At 35.3% G+C, this 14,180-nt stretch overlaps 2 protein-coding genes across 2 annotated transcripts; both read left to right on the forward strand.

Moving 5' to 3' along the window:
* Nucleotides 1-1,911: 1,911 nt before the first annotated feature.
* LOC120211548 (T-complex protein 1 subunit epsilon-like) lies at nucleotides 1,912-6,419 on the forward strand. The gene is made up of 9 exons (XM_039210059.1): nucleotides 1,912-2,236; nucleotides 2,635-2,953; nucleotides 3,710-4,058; nucleotides 4,227-4,359; nucleotides 4,483-4,535; nucleotides 4,831-4,933; nucleotides 5,579-5,745; nucleotides 5,847-5,960; nucleotides 6,062-6,419. Exons 1-9 carry the CDS (start codon nucleotides 2,038-2,040, stop codon nucleotides 6,230-6,232), a joined length of 1,608 nt encoding a protein of 535 aa, XP_039065990.1. The 5' UTR covers nucleotides 1,912-2,037; the 3' UTR covers nucleotides 6,233-6,419.
* A 1,404-nt stretch (nucleotides 6,420-7,823) lies between these two features.
* Nucleotides 7,824-8,587, forward strand: LOC120211550 (photosystem II core complex proteins psbY, chloroplastic-like). Its single transcript, XM_039210060.1, has one exon. It carries the CDS (start codon nucleotides 7,910-7,912, stop codon nucleotides 8,504-8,506), a length of 597 nt encoding a protein of 198 aa, XP_039065991.1. The 5' UTR covers nucleotides 7,824-7,909; the 3' UTR covers nucleotides 8,507-8,587.
* The last annotated feature ends 5,593 nt before the right edge of the window (nucleotides 8,588-14,180 follow it).

The raw sequence follows: 14,180 nt of genomic DNA on the forward strand, positions 1-14,180 counted from the left end.
ACATATATGGTTTTGAAAATAATCTTAATCATCTGATTACCGAAAGATATATGAAGATCAATCATAACAGTTACACCGACATCATCATCAAGCACGATTAATCCATATTTCAGTGGAGTCTCTGAAATGATGTGTCGATATCTCAAACTTGAAACAGAAGCTCTGATTTTGTTTTCGATTTTCATCTTCATTTGCCAATGACTTACATTTGTTGGGAACATCATGTTCACGGGACTTTGTGACATGAACTGAACACCATCTTTAGCTTCAACAACTTGGCTATTTGAGTGGACGATTGCGAAAAACTTGTTTTTCATAGCTTCAGAGAGAGATTGAGTTTTGCTTGTTCAAAATAAGTGTAGCAAAATAACGAGGTTGTGAAGATTCATCAGAAGTGAACCAATTTAAAACGAATACCAAAAACTCTGCAGTGAAATGTCATCTCAATCTTTAATCTTTCAACTACTTTTTAGCTACTTTTCAGAGGTCATTTATTGCAACAATAATGCACTGTTTCAACTACTTTTAGGGGCCATTTAATGCTGGTGAAAATAGTATTGCATTATCATATTCTGCTACTTCTCATTGATATATCAACTCAAATCAGAAAACTTTTCAGTGTTGAATTATCACTTTAAATCATAAAAAAATGTGTATTTTAACTAGGCCAAATTATTCACTACTTCAGCTACTTTTCGGTGCTCAATTAATGCACCGTTTCAGCTACTTTTCAGATGTCATTTATTGCAACAATAATGAACCGTTTCAGTTACTTTTCAGAGGCCATTTAATGCAGGATTCAAGCAACTGTTGAGACAACGGGTGAAATAGTGGTGCATTAACATCTTCAACAACAATTAATATGTTTGAGTTGAAAGCCATTTAACTCTGATATTGAAGAAAAAAACAACAAAAAGCCTACCACCTTCCATCTTTCACTTCCAAAGCTTGAGTTTTTTCAAACATGTCAACTCTTTGCGCACCTATTTTTTACGATTGCAAATCTACAAGCACGTGTTTCCCAAAAAATATCCAACTACACGAGTTGAAGTCAAGTATAGAAACAAGAGTTGTACTCGGAAGCAGTAGAAGAGTATCTTCCATATATTATAAATTTCCAGTATCATGCATGAGATTCATCTAAGCGATGATGCATGATGCAGACCTTGCTGGCATGATTAAGCCATATTTCTATCACTCTTTGTCTAATGTCGATTTGTTTGTAGATTTCGATGATCTCGACCTTGCTCGTACCATTGAGGATGTTGCTTCTAGCTCGAATATCCAGCCAACTCAGACAAATGACCAAGAAAAAAACATAGATGATAGAGACCAGAAGCATGGTTCCAATTCGTATGTGAACGACAACAACAAAAAGAATGGTGAATGGAAGAACTTAATCTCACTTCTGATGAGTCTATTGATTACGAAAATTAAAACTTCTTAATCAATATTGTTATGTTAATGATTTTATTTAATATTTATGGTGTTCGTAAGATTAGTCCTATCTACGTCTTCAATGTTAAAGTACTAAGTTTGTAGTTTTTTTTTCTGTTCAGCATAGTCTACCACATTTTGGAGAGCTAGGAAAAAAAATACGTGGAACTTCCACGTTTTTTTTAAAATAAACTCATATAATAATCTTGCCAAAGGAAATATTAAAATATTGGGCCCGGGAAAAAAATTATATCTCATGACGAGTTTGTCCCGCACTGTAGTAAATATCGTAGATCCCAAAATAATTTGTGGTACCCTATTGGGCCAAATAATATTCCCACCTGCCGCATTGGGCCAAAAACCTAAGGTTTCCCAATAAATGAGCCTAAGCCCAACCAAATACAAACAAAGCCCAAAGACCAAAGAGAAATGAAATTACGGGACAGGGCCATTGGGCTATTTAGGGCATTCAAGATACAGAGCGAAATGAAAAGCGAGCCAACATTCTGCTCCAAATCCTATCAAAGTGACCGAAACACTGAAGAAGAAGAAGAAGAAGAAGAAGAAGAACCGGAAGCAGTAAAGAAAGCTTTTGAGTAAATGGCGTTGGCTTTCGATGAGTACGGGAGGCCCTTCATTATACTCAAGGAGCAAGACCAGAAAACCAGGCTGAGAGGGATCGAAGCACAGAAAGCCAACATTTCCGCCGGTAAAGCCGTCGCACGGATCCTCCGAACCTCTCTCGGACCCAAGGGAATGGATAAGATTCTCCAAAGCCCGGACGGCGATGTCACCATCAGTTAACTCCTTTCCAACACATTCCTTTCTGTTTTTAGCTTAAATGTTTAGCTCGATTGTTAAGCTTCTGGTTACTCGATTTGGATTTGTAAATGATTTTCGGTAATGGATCTGTTTGACTTCGAGTTTCGTTATAAGAATTTAGTTAAAGTGAACTATTTGAGAAGAAGAATGTAGGCTTTTTTTTGTTTTGTAATTTTAGTAGTTCGTAGTTACTTCATTGAATTTTCTAGTTTTTGAACTGGAAGCTTTGGTATATAGGTAGGACTTTGCTAGCATAAGGTTACGAGATTACTGTTTCCGTAGAAAGCTTCGAGAAGTTTATATATCTGGATGTTATATTTGTTGGTGAAGTTCCCTTATATGTATTTCTTCTTTATTTCATGGATTTTTTTACAGCAAATGATGGGGCGACCATATTGGAACAGATGGATGTTGACAACCAAATTGCTAAGCTGATGGTTGAACTGTCTCGGAGTCAGGATTACGAAATTGGTGATGGAACGACTGGTGTTGTTGTCATGGCTGGAGCACTTCTTGAGCAGGCAGAGCGGTTACTAGAACGTGGGATTCATCCCATACGGATTGCAGAGGGGTATGAATTGGCTTCAAGAATTGCTGTTGAACATTTGGAGCACATATCTCAGAAGTTTGATTTTGGAACAGAAGATATAGAACCTTTGGTTCAAACTTGCATGACCACTTTGTCCTCTAAAATGTAAATTCTTAGCTCTTTTCCTTGGTCTGTTTCTTTACTTTACGTTCTCTGTTGTTGCCCTTAGCAGTGTTCAGGTCTCCATAATGCATTATTAGAAAAACATTCAAACTGTAACTAAACGGGCATTATGCTAATTTCTTATGTGGTCATGGCTAAATGTTAATTTGTTTCAAGATAGTGGTTTTCTATCTGAAGGTTAATTAATATGTATATGATGTCTATCCTGGATTATACTATCTAGTATCTCCACTTCTAGGATTTGCCACATCAGATTTCATAATCATGATTGCCTTATTTCATATATTTCTTTGAGTATTGTAGCTTGCAGTTGAATAAAGATTTTTTCCTTAAGACATACCTTGATCAGTACAAGGTTCCATTAATAATCATTTTAGCAAATTCTGTCATGGAAGCTGTTAAACAGATGACTGATGGTAATATCATTTTTTATTGGAAAGAACAGTGTTTAAATGGTTGTTCAATGCCTTACCTTGCTAGGACGTTAGTTAATCTTTTTGATCGGTCGATTTTTGGGGCTTACCGGTCCTCAAATAAAATCTGTTTTGATTTATTGTGATGTTTGCAAACCAGAATTGGCCAAGGTTGTTTTGACTGTGGCTAGGGTGTTAATGCATGGCCATTGAACCATCAGAGTTATGCAGTGGTTCAATTGAAATAGCTCCTGCTGTCAGCTAGCAGTTCATAAACTTGTTAGTATTGAGAGGCTGACTTGTAGCTATTTTTGTTGTTTTGCAGTGTGAATCGATGCAAGCGCCATTTGGCTGAGATTTCTGTTAAAGCAGTTCTCTCTGTTGCTGATCTAGAGAGGAAAGATGTCAATTTAGATATGATCAAGGTCGAGGGGAAAGTTGGGGGTAAATTAGAGGATACTGAGCTAATATATGGAATTACTGTTGATAAGGACATGAGTCATCCACAGATGCCAAAGCAAATTGAAGATGCAAAAATTGCCATATTAACTTGTCCATTTGAGCCACCGAAGCCAAAGACCAAGCATAAGGTAGACATTGATACAGTGGAAAAGTTTCAAACTTTGCGTCTGCAAGAGCAAAAGTATTTTGATGACATGGTTCAGAAGTGCAAGGTATGGATTTGTGTTTATGTGGAGTCTCTTTTTCAATTTAGGTTGATCTTTCACGTTCTGTTTCTTTATATTATTCTCTTTGGGAGACAGGGAAGCAGGTGGATAATTGTTACAGTCATCTTTGCAGTTTTGCAGTCGAAAACTTTTATGATTGTAATTTTGTTGCAGGATGTTGGTGCAACCTTGGTTATCTGTCAATGGGGTTTCGATGATGAGGCAAATCACTTATTAATGCACAGGAACTTGCCTGCTGTCAGATGGGTTGGTGGCGTGGAGTTGGAGCTCATAGCAATAGCTACAGGTTTGTTTCTGTTTTTCTTATTTTCATTTGAAGCCATGGTAACCTAATTCATGATAGGTAAATTTTTAGCTGCTGAGATGCAGTGCAACCTTATGAGCAATCTAATTATATTTATCTCTATAGGAGGAAGGATTGTGCCAAGGTTCCAGGAGTTGACCCCAGAAAAGCTGGGAAGGGTATGTTGGCTCCATTATTTCTTTTTTTGTACTACATTGCTTAGAAATATGTGTTGGATAAATTCCTTCCTAAGAAAATGCTTTTATGCAATAGATAGAGAGGACAACTGCTGAAGCTAAAGTGAGATGATTTAACATTTGATCACTTTTCGTTTAACCACTAAAACATTGCTCATTTGGACTAGCAATTTAGGTTTGATGAAGTATTTACATTGTAAAATTTCAGCTTAATCCCCAGGTATTGCATCTCTCTTATGGCAAACACTTGTTTCTTATTTAACTCTATTCTTTTTAGGCTGGTCTGGTCAGAGAGAGGTCTTTTGGCACCACAAAAGATAAAATGTTGTACATTGAACACTGTGCAAATTCAAGGGCTGTGACCATATTTATTCGTGGAGGTAGATTCTATTCCCTTCAGTTTGATTTATGTTCTGTTATCTTTTATTCAGTCATCGTATTTTGATTTTGTATCCTGGTTAGGCCTACGTGACTGGTTATCTAAATGAGTTAGTTTTGTTTTTAATTTCCTATTCCTATGTAGTTAGATATAAAATATGCCACCTAGTCTCAATGGTAAAGACTTGTTGATATATTCTTTGAGACAGTATCTCCTACCCAAAAAAAAATCTTGGACAATTTTAGAGCATGGATTATTTTACCAGCAAATTGTTATAACCAAATAAGCAAATGGGAAAAATGACTTGGTTGAAGAGTAATGTAAGGATGAAACTTACATGACACTTTGACATGTGAAGAGATCTCTTGCTTCCTCTTGGTATGCAATTTATGTGCTCCATTCTTGTTTTGAGTTGTTTGGACATCTTTTTTTGATTGATTTAGAACTGGTTGGCCATTTACATATATTTATCATAAAATGGAGCTATGCAGGGATATGCAGTAACTTTATAATGCTGTAGTTGTAGAGAGCCAAAAGTAACAAAAATTAGAATATTCCAAGGTTAATGCAAGCTGAATTGATATGGATTAGTCATATAAATTGTAAATCTCATAAAGGATTTCCTTTGTGGTTAATGATTCCTTAGGCAACAAGATGATGATTGAGGAGACAAAGCGCAGTATCCATGATGCATTGTGTGTGGCCAGGAATCTCATTCGCAATAATTCTATCGTCTACGGTGGTGGCTCAACTGAGATTTCTTGCTCAATTGCTGTAGAGGCAGCTTCTGATAAATATCCAGGAGTTGAGCAGGTAGGAAGCACATATAATCCTCTAAATTTCGTTATATTCTTTTTTTCATGTTCTTATTCTTGAGTAATTATATAATATCAAAAATTTGTTTTTATCTGCAGTATGCAATCCGGGCATTTGCAGATGCTCTAGACTCGATCCCCATGGCCCTGGCTGAGAATAGTGGTCTCCAACCCATCGAGACACTATCGGCAGTGAAATCTCAGCAAATTAAGGTAACTACTATAATTTGTATGATAATAACTTTGATCTTATTATATAATCTCACCACCGCGTTGTATATCGTTAATTTTGTTTTGCTTATATCCATGTGCAGGAGAACAATCCACACTATGGAATAGACTGCAACGATGTTGGGACTAATGATATGCGGCAACAAGATGTTTTTGAAACGCTGATCGGGAAGCAGCAACAGATCTTACTGGCAACACAAGTTGTAAAGATGATCTTGAAAATTGATGATGTCATTTCTCCATCACACTACTGAGGTATAATTTTGAAACTGTTTCACCCCGAAGATTATTACTGCTTTGATTGTGTTGTATGATTTATCTGGAACATTTTCTGTTTGCTCGAGAGAAACATATTTTACATGCATATTTTTGAACTGCTAAGCCCTTTGTTGGTTGAAGTAGAACGATGAACTTATGATATTGGCAATGGTTATTTCTTTTCTTCATCTACTTCATTCAATCAACAATTGATCAATTTTCATATTCCCCTTTTATTCTTCCTGCCTCGAAACGACATCATTTTCATTTCCAAACCGCCGTTTATCTATGTTTATAGCATGCATGGGTCATCGGATGCTCGTCGGTGGAAGCATTTCTCTAATATTAGCCGACCTCCGGATTTCTGAGTACTTTTCTTGAAGATTACATGAAAAAAAGAGTAAAGTTCTGAGCTTTTGGTTGAAGGTAGATGAGAGACCGGGATTGAGTTGCCAAGATGTTGGTGTCGCACCATGTTAGAGTGTCGTCAAGTTATATTTTCAGAAATATATTATTTTTTTTAAATAAGACTTATTTTAGAATTTTGATTTTTTTAAAAGAAATTTAAAAATTTCACTTGACATAATGTGTTATGCAGCAATAATTAATATTTATTTGTTAAAAAATAAAGCTTATCACTAATTTTTGAAAAAGAAAATACTCCTAAAATGTAATTGAACAAAGTTGGATTAATTTCGGTCAGTTTTTCAATTAATTAAAACTTATTATAACCTTTTTAATTTGACTAATTTGGGTTTAATATAGATAAGGTTTAATAGTTTAGTAGGTTTAATATGATTAATAAAAAAAATAGAATATTGATTCTTAATATGACAAAAACTTAGTATAATCTTAATTATATAAAATATTTAATGCTTTTATTATTTTAGTTAATTCAATTTATTAATTGATTTTAAATAAATAATCAAATTTAAAAAATCAATTGATATATAATTACTTAATCAATTAATGAAATTAAATTTTAGTTGAGACAGCTAATTAATTTTTGTTCAGTCAGATAATTAGAGAGCAATGAACCTTATGCCATATGAAGGGGGACATCAATGTTTTAGAAATGGGTAAATTATGAGTTTAATATCTAAATTATCAATTTTTGTCTAATTTAGTATCTAAACTTTTAATTTTTTAAATCATACCTAATGTTTAGTTTTCATTTTGTTTCATTTTAATACTCCGTCGTTAAAAACTTAATATGTTTAGTACCTAAACTATCAATTTTAACCCGTTTTAATATTTATACTTTCAATTTTTTTAAAATTTAATGTTAATGTTAAATTTTAAAGGATACTAAAATAAAATCAAAATCAAAATTTTTAACGATAGATTATTAAAATGAAATAAAATAAAATTTTATATATGATTTTAAAAAATTTAAATACTAAAACGATTAAAACTATAATTTAGATCCTACGTACGTAAATTATCTTTTAGAAATTGAGGTATGGAGGAGATAATAAACTTGTGATGGGGATGAGGTCCATATCTGAGCTAGGATAATAGAAGAATCCATAAATCTTCATTTAATTGGACAATATTGATTTGCTTCAGATTAAATCACTGTCCCATATCCCACATCGTCAACCTTTGTGTGCCACAAAATCTCCTCCCTCTGGGATCAGCAGCACGAACCTAAACACAAACACACAAAGAGAATGGCGGCAAGCGTAGCAACAATGGCGATGCTGAATGCAAAATGCTTAAGCATCAGCTCAACCAAGATGACCAACCCAGCTAAACCAAACCCAAAACCCATCTCTCTCCTCTCCATGCGAAACCTCCCCAAGGGTCTCACCCTCTCAAAAACCAACATCCCTCCTCCTTCACTAGCCGGCACCACCATTGCCGGTGCTATCTTCTCCATCCTCAGCTCATGCGATCCCGCCTTCGCCGCCCAACAGATAGCCGAGATAGCCGAGGGAGACAACCGTGGTTTAGCCCTATTGCTTCCCATAATCCCCGCCATAGCTTGGGTCCTCTTCAACATCCTTCAACCGGCACTCAACCAGCTGAACCGAATGAGGAGCATAAAGGGGGTGATCATCGGGTTAGGCCTCGGTGGGTTGGCTGCTTCGGGCTTCGTGTTTTCACCGGAGGCGTCGGCGAGTGAAATCGCCACGGTTGCCGACGCTGCTTCGAGTGACAACCGGGGGACACTTCTCCTCTTCGTGGTGGCTCCGGCCCTTCTTTGGGTGGCCTACAATATTCTGCAACCGGCTCTGAACCAGCTTAACAGGATGAGATCCCAGTGAGCTAGTGTGGATCTTTGTACGAGGGTGTAGTAGCATGTAAATTGCCTGTAATTGCACCATGTTAATGGAACTTTCTCTTTTACTACTTTTAAAAAAATAAACAAAATTTTCATGTCATTTTTTAGTGGTTTTACTCAAAATTCACACAAACAATCAATAATTATATGTCAAATACACTTTCTTCAAATATTATCGATTTAGTATTCTTTATGATAGAGAGATAATTAAGCACGTTTCAGGATATGCGTCTTAAAGACGTAGATGGAAGGCGCAAATAATAAAGCTCATCTTTCTAGGTTTTTTTTTCGAGCTAGCGTCACGGGAGAAAAACGTGGATTGTAATCCGTATCTTAGCGAGTAACTTGACATTAAATTACCTCTCCCTTTTAATATCGTCTAAACTCCCGTCCCCTTCCCCTCGCTCCTATAAATACTCTCTCATACAACACTCAAATTACACTAAATTTTTTTATTATATTCCTTATCAATTCTTATAGCAAGCTTTAAATAAGTTTTTCTATCATTTTTAGAAGCTATAATTTTTTTATTATATTATAATTATTTAATAGTTTATTATTTAATTTACTAATTTTCTTATTACTTTTTGTAGTTATAAAATGGAAGGTGAGTTGTTGCATTTAGATACAGTAACAATTTCAAATTGTGTTATTTTAATTATTGTGAATGATTTATTTATTGTAACACCCTTAACTCATATCCGACCCGAATATGAGTCCGAGGTGTCACATTGACTTTTCAAACTTTGACACTTAAAGAAAAATAGGAAAATTTTAAACTTTCATTAAAACCAAATACATTAATTTACATAAAAGAGACCACAAAATACAAAATCGATCAGAGCATTCGTAATTAACCACTTATTACATGCCAACACTCTATACACAACTAAAATACCTACTTTGTCAATTACTTCTGATCTGATCTTTTAGTAGTGATGTTGTCCTTGCCGCCTCTATTACTGCTCCTCTTGATTCTTGGTACCTACGTATAAATCACTTACACGCTAAGTCATAGACTTAGTGAGGCATAATATATATATATATATATATATATAAATATAACAATGCATTCATGAACATGCATTCTTACCATGACATCATGATGCATCTATTTCATATCATATATGATAACATGCACATATAAACCATATATTCTTATGCTAATTCCACTTTAACTTATCTTTGAATTGCCCATGTACATTATGGAGAACAAAGGTATGTGAGTACATAGAGGTTGTGCACTATGCTGTCACCACAGCTCGTATAATTCCCTCAAGGGGCACTGAATATTTGTCCCGAATGACCACTATGTCCCGAAGGACCACTGATTGTTCCGAAGAACCACTATGTCCCGAAGGACCACTGATAATTCCTCGACTCTTGGCATGCCAATTATACCTATAGCTCTCATATTAAATAACATGGGCTTAATTATAAATACATTTCTCATTTCATATCTCTTTCATCACTGTCCATGTAAACACATAAGTCACTTCATATGATCATTTTCATTATTTCACATATCTGGAAGAATTCTCTGATAATGCCATTCATTCATATAATACCATGTTAATCATGAATGAAAAATGCATGAAATCACTATAACATTAACAAATATATGTATGCATGTTCATGAATATAAAATCATAAATTCAATGATAAGAGATAGACTTATCGCAAGTCTTGTCTCAATTCCATTTCATCTAGGATATGCACTCACCTTGGCCTTGCTTATTTTGACTTGATCCTAATCCTTTGTTTGTTCCGGAACGAAATTACGTTCTATATCTACATAGTAATACATTGATACTAATCAATATACTAATTAATATATTCTAAACTATCACTCCTTAGGCTAAAAAGAAATCTATTTTCATCTTTTAATGAAGGTATACATCGATGCACTACAACATGTATTGATGCACCCCTTGACTGGTGCATCGATGCACAATCTATGCATCGGTACATAAATCCCATTCGATGTTTTGTATTTTAAGGGGGTGTATCGATGCACTACTTATGCATCGATACACTAATGACATTCGATGTTTTTATTTTAAAGGAGTGCATCGATACACCTCATGTGCATCGATACACCTTGAACAATTTCTGGGATTTTACCCTTGATGCATCGGTACACATTGAATGTGCATCGATGCACACAACCCAGAAATGTTATTTTAGCACGAAAATCTCTTCATAATCCTCTCAACACTTCATATTTCCCATCTTTTTATCTCCTTAACTTGCATACATCTACTTAAACTAATTAATACCCATTCAATACCTCTTATTCTTAAAAATTCAATCCTCCACATAGATTTCAAGAATCTCCCTCAAATTCCAACATGTTCTAAATCTAATTCTAACACTTCGTATGTCTTAATTAAGTCGATAACAAGTCAAATTCAACATCCGATTCCAAATATGAACTCTTTTTCAAAATTTCATTCAAGCACTACTAATCTTTAATTCTTCCTACACTCTTTATCTTGTTGTTTTAAAGCAAATTAAGCTTTCCTTAAGCTTAATTAACATCTAAGGAGCAAAACCAAACTTAAATTTCAGCAAACAATTAGCTTATGAAAAATCTCACATTTGCTATAAGTCTTCACGTTTGGGAGAAAAGAAGAGAAGAAGAGAACTCTGGAACCTTTGTTTTTCTTTCTTCTTAGCCATGTGGAGCTAATATATATATAAATTCCTTCTTTAATTATTTTCCATGCAAAAGACCATTCTATCATTCCATTTTTTCTTCTTTATAATTTGATCCTACACAACATTTCATATAAGTCTTGCACTAATCAATTATTATACTTTAAATCACCAAATTCTGAAACTTTACAATTTAGTCACTAACCCGGTATTGAGGATGTTACAAATCTCCCCCTAAAGAAAATTCGTCCTCGAATTTTCATTGCACGAAGAGATGGGGGTACTGATTCCTCATATCCTCTTCAGGCTCCCATGTTGCTTCCTCTACTTTGTGATTTCTCCACAATACTTTGACTAATGGAATAATCTTGTTCCTCAATTGCTTAATCTCATGAGCTAAGATTTGGACCGGTTCTTTCTCATATGTTAAATTCGATTGAATCTCGATCTCTTCTGGAGTCACAATATGGGAGGGATCAGATCGATACTTCCGAAGCATTGAGACATGGAAGACATCATGAATCTTTTCCGTTTCATGTGGCAATGTCAATTGATATGCCACTGGTCCAACTCTCTTTATAATCTCATAAGGTCCAATGAATCGAGGACTTAACTTTCCTCTTCGACCAAATCTCAAAACCTTCTTCCAAGGAGACACTTTGAGAAACACTTTATCTCCTATTTGATATTCGATCTCTTTTCTCTTTAGATCCGCGTATGATTTCTGTCTATCAACTGCTACTTTGAGATTACTTTGAATTACTTGAACCTTTTCTTCCATTTCCTGGATCAACTCCGGACCAAGAATTTCTTTGTCTTTAAGCTCGAACCAATTTAGAGGTGTACAACATCTTCTTCCATAAAGAGCTTCATAAGGTACCATTTTGATGATTGATTGATAACAATTGTTGTACTCGAATTCAGCAAGAGGCAAGTACATTTCCCATGATCCTTTGAAATCGATAACACAAGCTCTCAACATATCCTCCAAAATTTGGATTATTCTCTCGGATTGCCCATCGGTTTATGGATGAAACGTTGTACTAAAGTTCAACCGAGTTCTTAGCACTTTATGTAATGATTTCCAAAACCGTGAAGTAAATCTAGGATCTCGATCCGAAACAATAAAAATAGGTACACCATGTAGACGTATAATCTCCCTGATATATAACTCAACATATTTATCCATGGAAAAGTCAACTCGTACTGGTATAAAATGAGTTGACTTAGTCAATCTGTCTACAATCACCCAAATGAAATCTCTTTTATTCGGGGTCAAAGGAAACGCTGTTACAAAATCCATTGTTACATTCTCTCATTTTCACTGAGAAATAGACATAGGTTGCAACAGTCCGGATGAAACCTGATGTTCAGCTTTGACTTGCTGACACGTTAAACATTTGGATACGATTTTTCGTAATGTCTCTCTTCATTCCATGCCACCAATATCGACTCTTGAGATCCATATACATTTTATTTCCTCCCGGATGCATAGTCAATGGACTACAATGAGCTTCCATTAACAAGTCTTTCTTTCACTCATCATCATATGGAATCACTAGTCTCCCTTGATAATATAGGTTCCCATCAGCTTTCACTTCATAATTCGTAACCTCTCCATTCCTTATATGTTATAACTTCTTTAAACATTTTTCATCTCTAGCTTGCAATTCTTTAATTCGATCTAGCCATGATGGCTTGAGAGTCAATTCTACACATATGGCACCGTCTCCTCTTAATGATAGTCTGGTATCCAAAGCTCTTAAGGCTGCAAACATCTTTCGACTTAAGGCATCCGCTACCACATTCGCTTTCCCCGGGATGGAAATCGATCACTACATCATAATCCTTTAAGAATTTCACCCATCTTCGTTGTCTTAAATTTAACTCCTTCTGTCATCAAATATTTCAAACTCTTATGATCTGTATACAAGTAGCATCGCTCACCATACAAATAGTGACGCCAGATCTTAAGAGCGAACACTACTGTCGCCATCTCCAGATCATGTGTTGGATAATTCTTCTCATGTGGTTTTAATTGCCTCGAAGCATAGTCCACCACTTTGCCTTCTTGCATTAACACGCATCCCAACCCGTTATGAGATGCATCACTGTACACTACAAAGTTTTTGTCAGACTCGGGTTGAACCAAGACTGGAGCTTCTGTCAAAATCTTCTTTTAACTTTTCAAAACTCTCTTGGCACTCCGGAGTCCAAGCAAATTTTACCTATTTCCTCAATAACTTGGTTAGGGGTAATGCTATTATCGAAAAGTTTTTAACGAACCTTCGGTAATAGCCAGCTAACCCTATAAAACTCTGAACTTCTGATATATTCTTTGGAACTTCCCACTCTAAAATAACTTTAATCTTTTGGGGATCTACTCGAATTTCTTCTGCAGAAATTACATGTCCAAGAAATATCACTTCTTTCAACCAGAATTCACATTTGGAGAGTTTGTCATAAAGCTTCATTTCTCTCAAAGTCTGTAGAACGATCTTCAAATGCGAATTATGCTCTTCTTTCGACTTCGAATACACTAAAATATCGTCAATGAATACCACAACGAATCGATCCAAATAAAGTTGAAATATTTGGTTCATGAGATCCATAAAAGCAGCTGAGGCATTCGTAACTCCAAACGGTATCACGATAAACTCATAATGATCATACCTCATTTTGAATGTCGTCTTTGGAATATCTTTATCTTGAATCTTCAATTGATGGTACCCATAACGTAAATCAATCTTCGAAAACACTGAAGCTCCCTTTAACTGATCAAATAAATCATCAATTCGGGGGAGGGGATACTTATTCTTGATGGTCACTTTATTAATTTGCCTATAATCAATGCAAAGACGCATGGATCCATCATTCTTTTTGACGAACAAAACTGGAGCTCCCCATGATGAGACACTCGGTCAGATAAACCCTTTGTCCAGTAATTCTTGTAATTGAATCTTTAATTCTTGTAACTCTTTTGGGTTCATTCTGTATGG

Source organism: Hibiscus syriacus, unplaced genomic scaffold (genome assembly GCF_006381635.1).
Source record: "Hibiscus syriacus cultivar Baekdansim isolate YM2019G1 unplaced genomic scaffold, ASM638163v2 tig00109972_pilon, whole genome shotgun sequence".
Taxonomy (NCBI): domain Eukaryota; kingdom Viridiplantae; phylum Streptophyta; class Magnoliopsida; order Malvales; family Malvaceae; genus Hibiscus; species Hibiscus syriacus.